Source organism: Poecilia mexicana, unplaced genomic scaffold (assembly GCF_051168715.1).
Source record: "Poecilia mexicana isolate PSO_F unplaced genomic scaffold, ASM5116871v1 scaffold_19, whole genome shotgun sequence".
Lineage (NCBI taxonomy): Eukaryota > Metazoa > Chordata > Actinopteri > Cyprinodontiformes > Poeciliidae > Poecilia > Poecilia mexicana.
Window position 1 is genome coordinate 5,125,069 of NW_028263388.1, and position 17,734 is coordinate 5,142,802.

The 17,734-nt window shown below is 39.5% G+C and overlaps 1 protein-coding gene across 1 annotated transcript; it reads right to left on the reverse strand.

Moving 5' to 3' along the window:
- Nucleotides 1–120: 120 nt before the first annotated feature.
- On the reverse strand, nt 121–16,623 carry med24 (mediator complex subunit 24). Its single transcript, XM_015012292.2, has 26 exons — nt 16,488–16,623; nt 16,090–16,243; nt 15,923–16,005; nt 15,807–15,845; nt 15,649–15,722; nt 14,491–14,714; nt 13,569–13,680; nt 13,261–13,411; nt 12,472–12,585; nt 11,951–12,004; nt 11,637–11,719; nt 11,440–11,526; nt 10,628–10,739; nt 10,348–10,490; nt 10,161–10,198; nt 9,989–10,071; nt 8,420–8,598; nt 8,205–8,304; nt 7,709–7,884; nt 7,345–7,609; nt 6,197–6,378; nt 6,022–6,115; nt 5,822–5,921; nt 4,370–4,450; nt 1,994–2,142; nt 121–445 (listed from the first exon to the last, which is right to left on the reverse strand). Exons 2-26 carry the CDS (start codon nt 16,217–16,219, stop codon nt 329–331), a joined length of 2,970 nt encoding a protein of 989 aa, XP_014867778.2. The 5' UTR covers nt 16,220–16,243; nt 16,488–16,623; the 3' UTR covers nt 121–328.
- Between the last annotated feature and the right edge of the window lie 1,111 nt (nt 16,624–17,734).

Here is a 17,734-nt window from a genome sequence, read left to right on the forward strand (position 1 = left end):
TCATGTGAAAAACCTCAGAGTCATCATTCTGATTAAGACACAAAGTGATGACAAAAACAGGCGGAACTGTTTAAACAATGTGATTTGGTCAAAAATAAAAACGTCACAGAAGCAAAAAACTGGCAAAAGCAAACTATTTTTATTTAAAAAATCTATTTATAAAGTCAAAGATGTGTGTAAAGAGAAAAAAAAGAGAAGTCTAATACTCCAGTCGGTCCGTTCAGTCTTTAAGTTTTGTTTTTACCCTTCGTCCTTCTTCACTTCTCAGAACATGTTGATTGGTCGGGCGGGTGAGTCCAGGACTGGAGGAACTGGAAACTGGAAGAGTTTAGAGAGCCGAGATGGCTTTGGCAGCCACTCTCCTTCCCAGCGGCAGATTCAGGTCGGTGATGGCCAGGACCACTTTGGGCTTGGCCAGCGCCGGCAGCTTCACCAGCTCAGACACCTGAACACACACAAAAACACACACTCACTTTACACACACTGCTGGGTGAAACTGTTTGTACTCTGTCAACATCTAAGTTTGTTTTTCTTTTTCTTTTACACAAAGACGTTCAGCCAAGAGGCACAAACCCTACTCATGACCTACTATGTTAAATTTGGTATTAAAGTAAAGAAAATATTTGCTCAGTGTAATGGTAAACTCTACAGAAGGAGGGACTGAAATATTTTCTCAAATGTCATTTATTCTTGATCTAGAACAAGAATTCAAATCTTGCTCCGTTAAGCCTAATTTCACACATCAACCTCAATTTCATGTGCCTCTTGAATTAAATCTTTTAACATTTAATTCGAGAGGCAAAAACATCCTGACTTGCTTGTTTATTCAAAAATAAAAAAAATTGTAAAAGCATAACATTTATCCTATTAGAAGTATAAAGAGCCATTTATTTTTTTCCATGTTCTAAATCTACATCAACAACACTGACATCAAGTGTAAAATGTAAAAATCTTTTAGAAACATTCTGGTCTATGACTTTGTATGTAAAAACAAAACTCAAGGAGCAGCATCTAACACAACAACAGAACTGTATAATAATAAAGAAAAAATAGTTTTAAGTCTAGGAGTGTTTTTATACCCGATAGTCTGGCAAATATGATTTGATTGGGAACCAAAACTGCAACATTTGCTCCATTTTCAGGTGCTGTGGTTCTCTTACACTGCGCTGTGCCTAATGAACCAAAACACTTGTAAAAACTGTTACCCTCCTCACCTGTGGAGGCGCTACAGCAAGAACCACTGAAGGAAACAACCCAAAAACCTTTAAAGACGACATGAGTGCAATTTCCTTTTTCATAAAATGTAAACACAAATGAAGTGGCATCAGATTTTAGCGGTTGGAGGATTTCTCTTTAGCAAAAGACCTTAAGCCATTTCGCTGATGCTGGATGTATTTACCCAGAATGCCCTGCACCATTGTCCACTTCCTGTTCTTCAGATAAAAAAAAAATCAGTCAGGCTTGGCCAGTGATTGGCCAGAAAACTGCAATCAGTGCATCCATAGCAACAAGGTTCAAAGGGTTTGAGTGTTTCTGAAACTCTGGACACGTTTGCATCACTCCAGCTGTCATCTGTGCTGCTCGAAACATTTTTCTCAGATTGTTCACCTTTACCCTGATTCTGCCAAGCTACCAGTTTGAAAACATTTACAGAAAAAGATGAGTCAGCACAATTTTATTACAGCAGCAATGAGTCAGTGTTCGCATAAATACACCCTTAACTGACCTCAAGGCAAATGTCTTAAGCACATCTATTTTTGCATTCTTAAACAATCTTATTGGTTTTTATTCAACTTGTGCAAACTACTCACAGCACCCATGACTGGTAATCTTTTGATTCTGTCTGATAAGGTGCTCACTTTTTACTGCAAGCGCTAAATTTAAGAGGAGTGATTCGGTAAAGCCTGATGCAACACTGACTGGTTCTCCCAACCCCTCTTTTTTCTTTTCTTCTTTTTTTATTGTTGTTTTCGCCTCCCAGCTCATAACTCACCATGGTGAAAGGCATGAACTGCAGAATGCTGCCACGGCTTCCCTGCTCCAAGCACTCGACGCACTCCTCAAGAAAACTCTGCACAAACTGGGTGTGAGGCCCCGCCATCTTGGAGCCCAAGATGGAGGAGAACAGGAGGAAGAGGTTGGCTGAGGAGCAGAAAACAGAACGTTTGTTTTTAGTTAGCAGAGCTGGCACACAGGTCCCACAGAAATGAATAGTAATTTTCATCCAACAGTTGGTTAATGCTTCAAATGAAAGTGAAAACGCAATCTCACTTTAGCAGTCATTTATAATGCAATGAAAGTTGCACAAACTAAAGTTGTAATTTAAGAGTTGAACAACTTCCTGTCTCACTCATCCAGTCAGTTCTTTCCATTTTATAGCCAAACATCCCTGCTTTATCAAAAATAATCATATAAAGTGAATTAGACATTTTATTTTCACAATAAAGTTAATTGAAATTCATAGTAAGAAAAACAATGCAAACATTAAAATGTGTTTCTACAGTGAACTAAACCTTTTCAAAATAGGCCTGATGACAGAGGACATTCACTTTTCAAACCACATATCTTATCTTCAGTTTGGAAATGATCACTAAGTGGGTTTTTTTTTTTTTTTTACCATCAGTGAGGTATTTGATAAGAGGAAACCGTTTTCTGTGGAGGCATGTCAGCGGTTCAGCCGGGTTGCCAGATTGCGGTGCACCGAGGCTAATATGTCATAGAACATCCTGCATTAGAAACTGTTTATAGGAAACTTAAAAACAAAATCTTGACTGATTGCAACAGAGCAATTTAAACTAATTAAATGTCTTAAACCAGTAAAGATGTCTAATAATTTCTACAAAACAGAATTATGTTGGTAGAGGTGTATCCTTTTTCACTATATGTATTTTTTCCTAAAACCTAAACTAACTGACGTTCAAGTAAAGAAAACAGGTTATATTAAACTAAAGTTACCAAAAAATGACAAAATAGACTATTTAACTACATATAAATCAGAACTTGTCTTCACACATATGTTGTATAGCGTGATAACTTGTATTAGCAGGAAAGATAATCCTGTAATATGAAGCCCCTTTATGTCCTGAATAGTAAAAAGCCATAATTTGATGTTTAACTGTGATACGGTGTAAGACACATTGCAGTTCAACTTTAGTTTGACTTTATTTGTATAAATACTTTTATTCAATACTATATCTCTAGAAAATTCTATGGGGAAAAAAATGCTAAGATATAAAAATGTCAGCAGTAAAAAGTGTGATAGCTGACTAAAACTACCACAGATTCAGAGTTGCACCGAAATCTAAAACAAAAAGAAAAAAAAAAAAAAAAGAAAAAAAAAGAAATGAAGGAAACAGTTTTGATTCCAATCAGAGGAGCTGTGACTTCTCTTAAGACCATCTACTGCTTATCTTAAATACTCATCACTGCAGTTGTGCATTAATAGTTGTGGGGAATATGACGATCTTAGATCGTGAACGATTACGACGTGTTGACAAGCAAAGCATGAAAAATTGTTTCCATTTTAACAAATGTCATATTGCGTTATTCCTGCACTGTGGACGGGAAGAAACATGTCTGCCAATCAACTAGACGATAATTTTATTTTATATTTAGTAATACTGAAATTACTTAAAATATCATACTTGTGTATACATCTGTTTTATAAAATATAATTTTTTTCACAAATAATATTTTTTATATTGAATACAAATATAACCATAAGCAATATGATTATATTTGTATTTAATAATATTTAACACCTTGGATAGAGTAGCTTGTCCACAAATAAGGAATTTCCCATTGGAGCTAAATAAAGTATATTCTATTCTATTGTAGAGATCAATACAGGGAGTATAAAATAAATCACATATTAGTCGATTCATTGGTCAATCAACATTTCTGCTTCCTTTCTGAAAGTGAAGGATGAATGCAGCAGCGTTCCTCTTTCAGCCAGCTGACAAGGCAAGAGGAAAAAGGTTTGAAGTTTTGGAACTTTGGTATTCCCCTAATATTGGTAAGCATCATATGTTCATACTTGACAACCAACTTTATGACATCAGAATGCTTGCTAATAATGCTGATTCATTATCCCCATAAAGAAATCAGTATCAAAATGGGAACTGAATTTTTTACTATAATTGGAAGTCAGTGTGAACAAAACAGCAACAGGTGCATTTCTACAGAAATGTGTGGTGAGTTTCCTCTGAGGCCGTCGCTTCAGTCAGCACTCAGTTTGTTGGTTTATTTTAGATTTGTCTTCTTCCAATTTCATCTAAATCGTACAATTATCATTTCATAACTACTAATAAAGGCAGAACATTTGGATTTTGGTTCATGTTTCTTTAAACGTGGTGGAGAACAGGCTCACCCAGGACTCTATTGAGAGGGTCCCTCATGTTGACGGTGTGCAGCTGAGACGGAGACAGGGAGCTGCTCATGGACCGGTCTCCTGTGAGGCGACGGGAGAGATGACAAAACTTTATTTATTTATAGGGCCTGCAGGAAAAAGCACAAATTCTAGAAACATAAAAAAGAGGGAAGCCACAATGGTCAGGGTTATTTACACAAGATTATTTTGGACTGAAGACTTCAAGAGTTAAACTTTTGCTTCTACTGCTAAAAAAAAAAAAAGTTGGAAGTTGGCATGTTTCCATTAAGCAAATTAATTTTTAATTTTAATTAGAGTAATTTTATGGTCAAAGGAAACACAGCTAGAGTCGTTTAATGTTCCAAAACCACACCAGCCAACAGACCACCAACCAACATGAAAACCAAACACTTCCAACCCGAATCAAAAACAGGTCGACCAACACGCTGCCTTCACCGTCAACCAGCAACATGCAGCACAACAACAAGCCTCATCACAGGCCGACGGATCCAAACTGTCCGACAGGAAGAAACATGTCCACCAGTCACCTTGACGATAAGAATGAGAACATGTGACCCGCACCTATCAAAGTACATAGTAAGTGCTGGATGTTAAAGGTTTCCTAATGTGGTGTTTGCTCCTAATGTGCTGGAGACTCCACTGATGGGCCTCATTCTGGCACAACTTGTTGATTTAGCACCATTTGAGTTTGTTGGGCTAAACTTTTATGCACTTTTCTGTGCTTATTGGGTGAATTCTGAGTAACACTTCACGTCTAACGGGTTCAAAACCCCGTTAGATGGAGTTTCTGGGGAAGCTGCTGATGTTTGGGATCTTTTTCTGACTTGGAAAAAAAGAAAGGAATGAATACAAACAAGCCATTAAACAAAACCATCATCCTCAGATGATGCTTGTTTTTTTTTTCCCTCCAATCCTCAAAAGTTTCTAAATGAACTATTATATGACATCGGATGGGAAATGAAACCCCACTTTTAGTTTTGAAAACACTGCAAGATAAGTTATGAATTTCTTGACCAAAGTCATGCAACGGCTTGTCTGGGAATTTCTCTGTAGCTGCAACTCAAAAGGGGGGAAAAAAAAAAGTAAATCCCCAAAGGCTCAAAGTCTAAAAGCTCATTACAACAGTCATGTGGCTGTGAATAAATGGGTACAACACTATGCAGCTTTAGCCCTCTGTTTAAATATCACTGCTGTTGCTTAACGCAGATCTTTTTTTTTTTTTTTTAAAACAAAAACTTCTCATGAGACAACCTAGTACAAGTCAGAGTTTGCTGAGGGGCGAGTCATTGGTTGGATGATTACTAGAGAGACGGGTTGTTTGCCGAAGCCAAGCTTATCTGTTTTTGGTTTTGAACAGAGCTTGCAGAGTGAAAGCTGTTGCTGGCCTGATCTTAGAAAGTCAAATTCAAACGTTCGGGTTAGCAGACGGACCTGGACTGGAGAGAGCGACGGGCTCGTCCTCGTTGGAGCTGAGGAGCCGCATGAGTTTAGACGGCTGAGTGTCGTCCAATGGGAAGAGACTGTTGTAATCCTGTGTTCCCAAAAACACACAAATAGAACCAGATCTGTATTAGGAAAAAAAAAAAAGGATAACGACGGCAGCTTGTATGAGACCTGTCTGGACGTCTTACCTCGATATCTTCTCTCTGCCTTTTCCGCTGACGAGCCGAAAAGGGGCCTTTGTGGTGCGAGGAGTAAGAGCTGAGAGCGCACCACACTGACAGCCTGGGGTTAAAGGTCAAGAACAGTTGCAAGAAATAGCATAACCTCCGTCACAAAGAGCATGAATAATAAATCCTGCCTTACTTGGCCAAGGCCTTTCCAGGAGGGTCGGCCAGGCTGTGCCAGTGAGCAGAGTCGGTCAGGAGGTTGGGCAGGATGGTTCCCAGCAGAGTCAGCGTGATCTGCTGCATGTCCAGGCAGAAGATGCTGTACAGCAGCTCTACAACCCGGCTGGCCCACTCCTGTCGGGTTTCCTTCAGCAGCTCCTGAAGCAACGGAGAAACAGGGAGCAGTCGTGATTCACAGTCGGTCAGCAGTAAGTAAAGAAGTCCAGCATGTAAAAGATCAGAACCAACAATGGAGACGCCACTGGCTCCAAAACTGTTTTACTGTGACTTCGTGTCACAGAGCAACACTAACGAGCAGAAACACTAAACATGAAGAGGACAGAAAATGATGGGTGGTTGTCTTTGATTGGTTTTTTACAAAAAAAAAAGTATATCATGGGTTTTTATCTAGCCGCTTTTACTCTCAGACCCCTGAACACCCCTAACTACCTAGAGACTTCTAGTTAGAGAAATTCTTTGTGTAGTTCAATTTCAGTATAAAACAGCTTTTCTGTGAAATTTAAGACTTTTTAAAAACTTTTAATGCCATTTTGAATGCAATTTAAAACTGAAAAAACTATAAATACAAGAGATGTTTGGGGGATCCTGCTGCATTACATCACACAGTGTGAACAACAACTCAAAAAATACTGCAACAAGCAGCTCTTTGCAAGGACAATGTATGTTATGATGATGATTGGAATGCATTACATTGGTTCAGATCAAAGCAGATTTATGTCATAGAATAGCAGAAAGTCCAGGACTAAATCCAACTGAAAATACGTAGCCAGACTTCACAGATGCTCCCCCTCCAATCTGACTGAGCTGAGGCGGAAATGTCAGCATCTCGATGCGTAAAGCTGGTAGAGACAAGCCCCATGACACCTGCAGCTGGAAATACAGCTACATGGGGTTCTACAAACTGATACTTTCTGTCAAAAAAAAACAAAAAAAAAAACTTATCTAGAATTTTTTTCCACTTCTCATATATGCAATACTTTGTTTTGCTTTATATTCCAACAAAAAATAAAAATCTACTGCTTTAACAAGACCAGATGTGAAAAAGTTCAAGGTACAAGGGGATACAAATAATCCTACAAGGCACCGTAACAACAGTCGTGTTACCTTGATGAGGTTGTTAGTAAACCAGAAGACCCCTCCCATGTTGAGGAGGCTCTCAAACAGATGCAGAGCCCGACTGTCCACCCAGCCTTTGCGCAGCACCACCTGGAACTGCTTGCTGAGGGACTGGTGGATGGGCTCCTTGGGAGGCAGCAGGTTGCGGTACGCGATCGGCTCTTGGCCTTCTATGGGTGAACGCAGCATGGCGCCCGTTTGTTGGAAGACGTCGGCGCACATGTGCTCCATGATGGAGCTCATTATGACCACGCTAAACGCAGTTTGAGAGAGGATGAAGAAGGCGAGATTTAGCCGTCTACCCTCAGTCGATTGCAGGTAATGAGAAGCGATGCGCTGTGTGTTTTTGTACCGTTCGTTGTAGAACTGCATCGTGTTCTCCGCGTACAGGGGAGTCACAAGCTGTCGGATCATAGTCTGAGGCTTCTCTCTCTCGTCCCGCCCCAACATCCGGACGTGAGCCACCAGCCACGCCACCGCACAAATGGCCATGCTGCAAACTTTCCCCTTGATGTTGTCAGTGATCTTCTACACTCAATGTAAGAAAAAAAGAAGGAAGGAAAAGACAACTGGTAAGAATTGTGCCCAACAAAAAAAGATGAGCAAAATGACATCCGTCCACACTAAATGAAACAGGAAAGAAAGGAGAAGTGGGTTAAAATGAGACGTCATGGAGTGTGACAAGAGTGTAAGTGTCATTTAACATGAAATATCGTGATGAGTCAGAAAGGATGAAGCAGTGAGGCGTCTGATGTGAGCCGCAATCATTTCAGAAATTTCAAAACAATCTATTCCAGCGACGCAAAAGATAAAAATAGAAAGAAGACAACAGTGAGGAGAGGACCGACCTGCACCGCCTCCACGGAAAGAACGCCGTTCTCCCACGCGTTCAGAACTTCCAGAATGGCCGCCGGAGTGCTGAGGCAGATTTCATGCCACTTCACCTGACTTTTACAACAAGTCAAAATAAAATATAAACAAATTTAAAAAACAAAAAAAAAAACATATATGTCACCTAAGAGCATATATTCCTCACAGAAACACTCATTCGGATGCAACGTACACTAGTTTCATTTCTGAGGAGTTGTTCAGCAGGGTCACCAGGCTCTCCACTTTACCCGGCTCGGGTCTGAAGCATGGGTGGTCTGGATTCAGAGTCTTGCCCTCCTCAGGCATGCACGTCTGCAGCCAGGTTTCAAAAAAGGGGGTCTCCACTGAAGGACTGGGGTCAGACAAGATCACCTACAGTGGGAAACACGGACATCAGCAAGTTATCAAGGCTCTGTTGAAATCAAGTAACTCTGTATGGAAACCAGCAAAGAGTAACAGTCATTAGTTTTATTGTAAAACACACAACTAATGCAGCTACTTTAACTCTAGAGGTTGTTTGAAGTCTGAGATGAGCATAGCAGGGGTTTCAACTGGCAGCCTACAGGTAACCTTCAGCTCACTGGTGATCCAGGGTTTGTTATTAGGGAATCATCTAACTGCTCTTGTGGGAATGGTTGTTGTCCACACAGGAGTTTATAAAGTCAGTCACCAACTCGTTCATGGCATCGATGTCTTTAGCGTGTGACTGCCACAAAGTAACCCAGTTAGTAGCCTCGAAACAACCCTGCAGAGTTTCTTTGGCTTCCTCAGACCACTTCCTCTCAGATCTCTTCTTTACAGGTTGAATGTGGACAAGGAGTTTATAATCCGAGCAGAGACAGATGAGATTAGCCCAGAGGAGGCCTTGCTTTGTGGGTGTATGAATCTTTGACATTTCCATAAAACAAACCCAACATTTCTGTTTTCTCTGGTAACGCAGCTAACAAAAGTGTTGAAATGTTGGAAATGTAGCAGAGGGTGAGGTGTGATTAAAATCCCAAATACTGCCACAAACACATCTGTATCTTAGCAACAATGGAAATGAGGACATCACATGCATTGTGATGAGCAAAACATTGTGCAATGGCCGATGATTTGATGTAAATAGTTGCGAAAATAACACCGGTGAACACTTTGTAATACGGACAGAGACTTAATGATAACAGTTCACAGCAGCATGTCCTGGATTACAACATATGTTGTTTAAACGGATTGCTAATCCACTGCCGCTGATTCTGCCCACTCCTCTTTCACATAGTCAGAAAGGCCAGCAGAGGGATGAGGCTTTACATTTTCATTTTGCCTTTTCACAAGGGGCTTCGCTGTTTGGTCAAATAAATGGTTAAAATTTGCTAACATCACTAGTGAAGCCTGCACTAGAAAGGCTGCTCTCAACAAAACGTTTAATTTTTTGTTGAATGCTATCTGAGTGAAAGTAGTGCCATCTGGTGGACGAACTTAAAAGAATATGTACATAGCAAGTATTCCAAAAGGAAACATTTTTACTCCTCGCAACATAAATGTCTGAACACAAATATAATTTTAAATAGTTCTCAAAGGGACTTTTCTTGTTCCATTTAAAACAATTGTGTTGGTTTTTGTAAAAGTTAATAAATTTAACCAGATTGAAGTAAATTCCTTGCTTATTCTAACATCTTAAAATAGCTATGTTGAGCTTCAGTCATTCATCACAGAAAAAAAATGGCTTAGATGTATATAAAAAGAAAAAGGCCAAAATGTCTCCTGGGTCTCTTGAGCTTACCTCTGAACCGTACGTCTGCACAACATGACAGAGCATGAGGAAGGAAATGTCAAAGAGCTGGGCACGTACAGACGCAGACTTAGCTGAAGGAAAGAACAGAAGACGTCCGCAGTGTTAGCATCGAGTTTTTTTTTATCCCACACTGGAACATGACTCTCATAAATGAACTCACATCCTTCGCCGCTGATGTGCTTTGGAAACTCATTGAGCCTTGAAGAAGACGGGAAACATTTAACGTTTTGTTTTTAAACATCATTAAAAATGTTCAGCCGAGGAAAAAAAAAATAATCTTACTGATGCAACCACTGGTGAAATAAAAGTTCTGGATTTCACGGACAAGGCAGTGTGGATACACTCACTTAATAAATTTCCGAGCGAAGGATTTGAGTTTGCCGGTGGCTGCCGCTGCTGCCAGAAGCAGATCCAGACTCTTCCCAGACAGCATGTGACCCAGAACCCCCAGGAGGCCCTCGGGGGATTTGGAGTGGTCCGCATCTACCGTCTAATGAACATGGAATGAGGAAAACGTTCAATTGGCCATTAACATGATAAGAATCGACATTACTGATGCAATGTACTGTCAGTCAAACATGGCTGCTTCAATTTCCTACACTATACTGCAATTTCCTGGTTTTTTACCTTGAGAATATTTGTAACAGTGGGTTCAGCTCTCAGGATGAGGCCCGGGTTTGGCTGGATGTTTGCGTTTTCTGCCGTTTTTAGCCGTGGGGCAAACTCCCTGTCTTCATTCCTGAATAAAATAAACAAGATGAGGAGAGGAGGAAGAGGAGAGATGTGGGTTTTTACATTTCTTCCACCATCTTATACAGAGTTCAGCAAAAGTCAATTCAATACGCAACAAAGTCCATGCAGAAGGTTCAAGTATGAATATCGTTTGAAATCAGGGATTTTGTGTGCTTAACCAAGACAAAGTAATGCATAGCTGAAGTGGAAGGAAAATGATTTTTCTTTTTAATCAATCAATCAAATTTATTTGCATAGCACATTTTAGCAACCAGGCACTTCAAGTTGTTTTACATTGTTAAAAACATCATAAACACATCAGATGGTTGTGAAAACCAACAGCAGACAATACATTTTGTCAAGTTCCATCGTTAAAATGATCCTACATAAAATATGTTGGTCAATGTTCCATTTATTATGGTCCAAAAAGGTTTTGAACCATTTTGATGGGGCTTTAGTCTCGATTTGAAGGAAGTCAGCTTTTCAGAAGTTTTGCAGTTTTATGGAAGTTTGTTCCAGATTTGGTGTGAATAGAAGCTGAGTCCATTCAAGTTTAAGAACTTTTAATCATTGTGCATCATTTTCCTTCCTTAAACTCTAACACTACAGTCTTGTTGCTCATAAAATCAGCTGAGGGTTGCGGTTGTGAGGTGACAAACCGTGGAGCGGTTTCGGTGTTGTGAGTATTTCCAGAACCGGAGACGTACCGTTTGGACGTGAGGCCTTCGGTGTTGGAATCCGACAGCAGGCCCAGCTTGTTGCACTCCTGCAGCAGCATGCCGAGGCAGTCGCAACTTCAAGCAGAGCAGTGACGTTAAAACGGATCCCGGTATCCGAGGCGGGCTTTCCAGGTTTTTGACAGAAAGAAAACAACAGAACAACGGTGACGATTTGGAGGACTTACTTGCATCTCTGGTCTGCCTTGTCCAGCAGCGGCGTCAGTTTCAGGAGGTACTGAAACGCAATGTTTACATCCTCTGTAAAATCCTGAAAATAAGAGAGACTTCAGAATCAGAATCAGCCTTTTCTGTCATCGTTCAGAAGCACAACGAAATTAGTTTTAGTACAGCCAAAATAAGACAAACAACATAAGACATATGTAGACAGGTGCCTGAAATCTTTAAAGGCTCATCTGGACAAAACCAACAGAATAAATATCCATTAGTCTGCATGCATGATCAGTTTGTTGTGAAGGTTGCAGTGAATCAAATATTTGACCTGTCCTTTGTCTCCTTGAGGGTATTTCTTCAGTCTGAGCAGAACTTGAGGAATCTAAGAAAGACAAAGATAAGATTGTTGTGGCTGTTTTGTTTGACATGAAGTCATAATGTTGGATTCATTAAGCTGAAGAAAGCTGAAGTAGTGAACATTCATTTTCAGAAAGTGTTACATACTCCTAAAAAATATGTTATAGCTAAAAACAGTCAAGACAATGACGACGTATTAGGACTATTGCAGATAGAAAAAAAAGGGAGGAGTAAAATTACGCTACAAAACTCGGAAACTTTGAGATTAAGCTCAGAAATTTTCTAAAAAATAAGATTAAAAAAAGTCAAAAATGTTTTACTTTTTTTCCAAGCAAATTTCCAAATTTTTTCTAGAAAATATCTGAGATTAATCTAAAGATTTTTTGCTGCAAATTTGCCTTTTTTGTCTACAATGCCTTAAGTACACCGTTGTATACGACTGAAGAAGAGCATGTAGTAAAAGAAACAGCAACGTTCAGAAAGGAGTTTTACTTTGAGGAAGGTGAAGGCGGTCCATTTCAGCTCTTCGGTGCCCTCTGGTGACTCGATGAGGCCGGTGAAACAAGCCTTCCAGATCTCCAGGACGAACAGAGGACCAGGAATTCTCTGAAGAAAACAATTCAAATTAAGAAATGAGATTAAAAAAAATAATGACAACAACTAATACTCTGTGGTTTAACATTTCTCCATTCAAATGTAACAAACGTGTGAAACATGAATACTATTTTTCCAAACACTACAAACATAAGTTCTCACCTCTTGAAATTTGAAATTTATCGTTAAGCCTGAATATTACCAGATCAGGGAAATCCCACTAATAATTACTTACTTAATCCTGAGTGTTTAACGTGTCATTTTTGAGCAAACGCTTATGCTGACTCAGAGTTTGGCAAATGCACCACCACATCTGGAACAAACTGTTTGTTCCAGATGCAACAAACAGTTTCCTCTTTATTGACCTGAGGTCTGCAAGTCAAACACAGAAATGTTCCATTTCCCTGTTCATTAGATGCATTTAAAATCAGCAACTTGCACCATTTCCAGCTCAGATATCAAAGAAAGACGGAAATGGGTATCAGCCCGTCTAATCAGATCAGTGCATCTCTAGTTTTAAATGATAATTAGAACAATACAAACCAAAACTTAGAAGGCTGAACTTAAAGCACATGGATGGAGGGTCAGGCTTTGAGGTAAAAGGCGCAACTTTACAATATTTCAAACTATTCAGAGTTTCATATGTGCAGATTTAGTTGCAGGATTTCTTCCACACATCATGTTCACCTGCATCCTTTTAATCATCATCAGCTGCTCCACCAGCGGCTGCGTCTCCCCCGTCAGGTTCATGGTGCCCTCCAGCATGATGAAGGCGTGTACAGATGGGAAGGAGGCATGAGCTGGAGGCTCACTCTGGACAGAGAGCATCAGGGGAATACTGAATAAAAAGAGAGAGAGACAGAGAGAGAGAGAGAGAGAGAGAGAGAGAAAAGAGAAAGAGAGAGAGAGAGAAAAGAGAAAGAAAGAGGGAGAGTTCATCAGGTTGGACAGAGATTCCTGCTTTAGCTAAACCAAATTCATCCAGGAACCCTCACCTTTTCACCAAAGCCAGCGTTTCCTCTATGGAAGTCCTCAGTGTCTCGTTAGGAACATTACAGAGGCCGTCTGTCACCGCAATCATCGTTTCCTCAACATTACCCCAGGAACCTGCAGGGGGCAGCAGAAACACCAAGAAGATCTCACAGGGCGATCAGAGTGCCTCAAAGTAAGGATGGGGCGATTAATGGGAAGGAACCGATTATTCAGATTATCGTCAACTAACTCAGTATCAATTAATCATTAACTGGAGTACACAGACTCAAAAAAAAAAAAAAAAAGCCAATTTCTGAAAGAACTACATTCTCAGAGCAATAATTAAACCAAAACTGTATGAAAAATATAAACATCTGGTATCTAAGAAAAACAAACAAACACTCTTTGTAACCATTTGTAAATAGGTTCTACCCAGAACTCATCAAGAGACAGTTTAAGCCTAACCTGGTTAAAATTATGGAAAAAATAAAAGTAAAATAAAATAATAATAATAATCTCCTATTCAACACCCTTTGCTATGAAATTATTAGCTGCTGACTCCAAAACATAAACATATTGGCCATACACTGTAAAAAAGATCTGAGCTTTCTCACGTTGGAAAGATTCTGTAGCTGCAGATGCATCCTTTGCTACAAATAGTCAAGCCTTCTCTAAAGGAATGCTGTTACTACTTTTTAAGCCATAAAATGTTTCTTTTCTTATTTAAAAACTTAATATTTTATTCATATGTAATTTTAATGCATTTCTAATACTGTATAAAATGAGCCTGAGTGAAATAACAAATCTGCAAAATGCACCAATTTTTTTTTCTTTCATCAGAGTAATTGATTACTGAAATATTCGCCAGTTGCTGTCCTACTTGGAAGGACCAAAGTCACAGTTTAGTGGTGTAGGTGTCGTCATGCAGCTAGCGGTTAGCGTCACCTGGATCTTCTAGCCGGGCGATGTGGACCAGAGCTTTGTTCTTGGTGCTGCTCATCAGGCCGTGCAGTCGCTCCTGGCAGGCTCTCAAGATGGCCTCGGTGCTGGCCGACGGCCCCAGCTCTCTCAGTTGGTCACAGTAAAATGCACAGCCCTGCAGCAGCCACACCACCACACCCAGCAGGGCCCGACACAGCCCGATGCACTCTTCGGCCTTCCCATGGCAGCTGAACGAGCAGCAAGCAGAAAACCAGCTGGATCATCAGTAAAGCCACTCAAGAAGGTTGTTTTCACTGAATTTAAAGAGGCAGCATTATGTGTTTTCCAGGCACACAGTGCCATTTAACTATGTTAACTTCAAGGCACATATGTATTATGTGTCTGGAAAACACATAATACTACCTTTTTAAATTCAGTGAAAACAACCTTCTTATAAAAGTGATGTATATATCAAATGTGACTTAAAAGAAATTTTACTTTGAAATTCAACACCTAGATTTTGGGCCTCTGTCTCTTTAAGAAACTCCTGCTCTTTCTGAAACTCTGTCTTCAGGAAGTCATCCCAACATGGCTCCTCTATTAACCCTTTATCAACTTTTTTAAACCAATATTACATTAAGAAGCAGCTCCTATGATGAAATCAGCTGATGCACAGTTCCACCAGGTGTTTGCTAATTGCTGCTGGCTAGTTTGAAGGAACTGAGTGGAAGACGGCTGTTCCAACATATGGACTTTGAATTTGTGATCAAATTCAAAGTCCATATGACCCACCCCTGATATGAAATACTATTAAAAGTTGCTCCACGTTGCACAAACGTATGGATGCATATTTTCCTCTCATCTTTTCTCATCTGTCCTCATAATTCCCCCGTCACCATCTCTGATATTCAGAAATCTGTGCTGCTACTCCTGTTCAAATTCAATTCAGATCAAAATTATTTTATTGATTCCAAAGTGAAATAAAATCACTTTTAAATTCAAATTATGTTTGAGCATTAAGTGGGTGCATTTACAACCGCAGTGAGTAAATGCACTTCATATTCTACCAAATATCAAACCCAAGCAGTCTGTTGTGATATTGCTGTGCTGATTGGAGATATTAAACTGTGCAGTTCTGTTTTATATGTGGTGGCATTAACGTGATGTCAGTTGTGCACATACTTGAGACGATGGCAGAACATGTCCATTATCTCCAACAACGATTTGACACACAGCTCCCGGGAAAAGCCGTCAAACTGGAAGACATGTTGGTTAAGGAAATTGTGAAAACCCTCCAGTAAACATGATGCTGCAGTAACATTTATCAGCCAGCCGTTTACCTTGCTGATGGCAGTGAGAACACTGGAATAAGACACCATCTACCACAAACAGGGAGACATTTAGAATTAGCAAAAAGCTGATTAATACTCTGTTTTTATGACTGTTCTTCCCGTACCTGTGAACTTATGGCATATTTGAGATAAGACAAAATGAGTGGGTTGGGAGATGGACCAATCATCGCCTGCTCCATCAGAGCCTCTGAAGCACACACAGAGGAAATAAACGTTAAGAGAAACCGCCTATAAACGGACTCGGATGTAACTTCAAGTAAGCTTAAAGAACCTGCGAAGTTAAGGTAGTCCCATGTTGCCCCCTTTGGAAAGTTTTTCTTAATGTTGACTGCCCACTGGTAGTCACTCCAGCGCTCTTTCCAAGCCTGCAGAATGGCTTGTTTTAAATTCACCACCTTCATCCTGGTCGGAATGAACAGACACTCCTGGAACAACAAAAACACAAATTAAAACTCCACTTCTTACAAAGTATTCACTGTAAAAACCACTGCAGGTTTTCGCGAACCATTTACAAATTGGGCTATATGTTAGCATGTTAGCCGTTAGCTAGAGATGGCATTCACCAGTTTGTGGATTAGGTTTTAAAAATACATATATATATTACGTAGTTTAAAACATACAGCTGCTTCAACTACGGGGAAAATATCTCTCTCCTAATGTAACGCTTACCTTGCTTTATGACTTTTTTAAAGCATGAGCGGGTTTTGTTTATACATCCAGAGCATTGACTCATTCAATCAAGTGACGTCACCTAGGGTTTTTAAAGACGCACGTCCTTATTCGTTGGTTTTCTGACAACTTCCGCATTGTTTTTCTTCTTCTTTTCTTTGTATTGAAATATAAGCTGACATTCCGCGTGACTGCCATCTGCTGGTCCCATCTGGAGCTTGGGATGTTGTTTTACAAACTACTAAATACTTTTCCATGGCACTAGATTTTTTTAGAATATTACCGAGTATATCAATCCTTCTTGAATAACGATCTGCAGGTTTTTGTGTTGTAAATTAGAGCATTGTGGCTTCATAAACAACATCCTGCTTTCAAAGTGAATCTGAAGACTCAATCCTTTGTAAAGTTGAGAGAAAACATGGAGTCTAACATACATTGACCAGAATTATTACTACATTTTTTCAATAAGAAGTGACAGGTAATCTCAAATATTTGCTGTGAAAATAAATACAAATGAGCCACATGTGTGAGAATTTACTAACCTCAAGTTGCTTTTCGAAATCTAAAAAAATTTAAGATGAATTCAGTAATCAATAAAATACTTGGAACCACTGTTCCAGAGTCTATATCTCTCTTTTGTAAGGTGTATGTACATGCTATACTTTGGTTTGGGAAAGGTAACAGCAATCATGGAATTGAAGGCAGTACAACAGATAAGAATTGGTCATTGGACCAGTTTCTTCTAAATTCTTCTGGATTGACTGTACAAAGTTAATATTTTTGACCCAAAGATGAATCAAGCATTTTACTTGCAAGATCTTTTCCTACAAATTCCTGCAAATTGACCACCAAAAAATAAATGTTTTTTTAGCTTCAAAGACATTTCCGCTAAATCATCCTGTAATACAGAAAGAGAAAAAAGTTTTTATTGGAATATATTAAAGAAAGAAACACAAAAGCATAAATCTACGCAAGAAAACAATATAACTTTTAATCAATTAATAGACATTCTCATTCTTTACTTCCAACCCATTTCTTTATATTAATATTTTCGTTACATTCCATCTCAATGATTCTGCCAGGTGAGCACCTTCACTTGGCGACTGGTTGAGGAGGAATTTGTCAATGAGGGAAAAAGTCATGACTTCATTTGAACACAAGGTGTCACTCTTGACCAAGTTACTGGTCGCATGCGCCGCCTTGAAAAAGTATTCTAACAGCTTGAAGCCTTTGTGAGGTTTATGATG

Coding starts and splice junctions, on each gene's coding strand:
- med24 (XM_015012292.2), bottom strand. CDS start 16,219: ATGAAGGTGGTGAATTTAAAACAAGCCATTCTGCAGGCTTGGAAAGAG. Junction 6,379..7,344: donor TTACTAACAACCTCATCAAG/GTAACACGACTG, acceptor CCGTTGCTTCAG/GAGCTGCTGAAGGAAACCCG. Junction 2,143..4,369: donor CCCTCTCAATAGAGTCCTGG/GTGAGCCTGTTC, acceptor TCTGCTCCTCAG/CCAACCTCTTCCTCCTGTTC.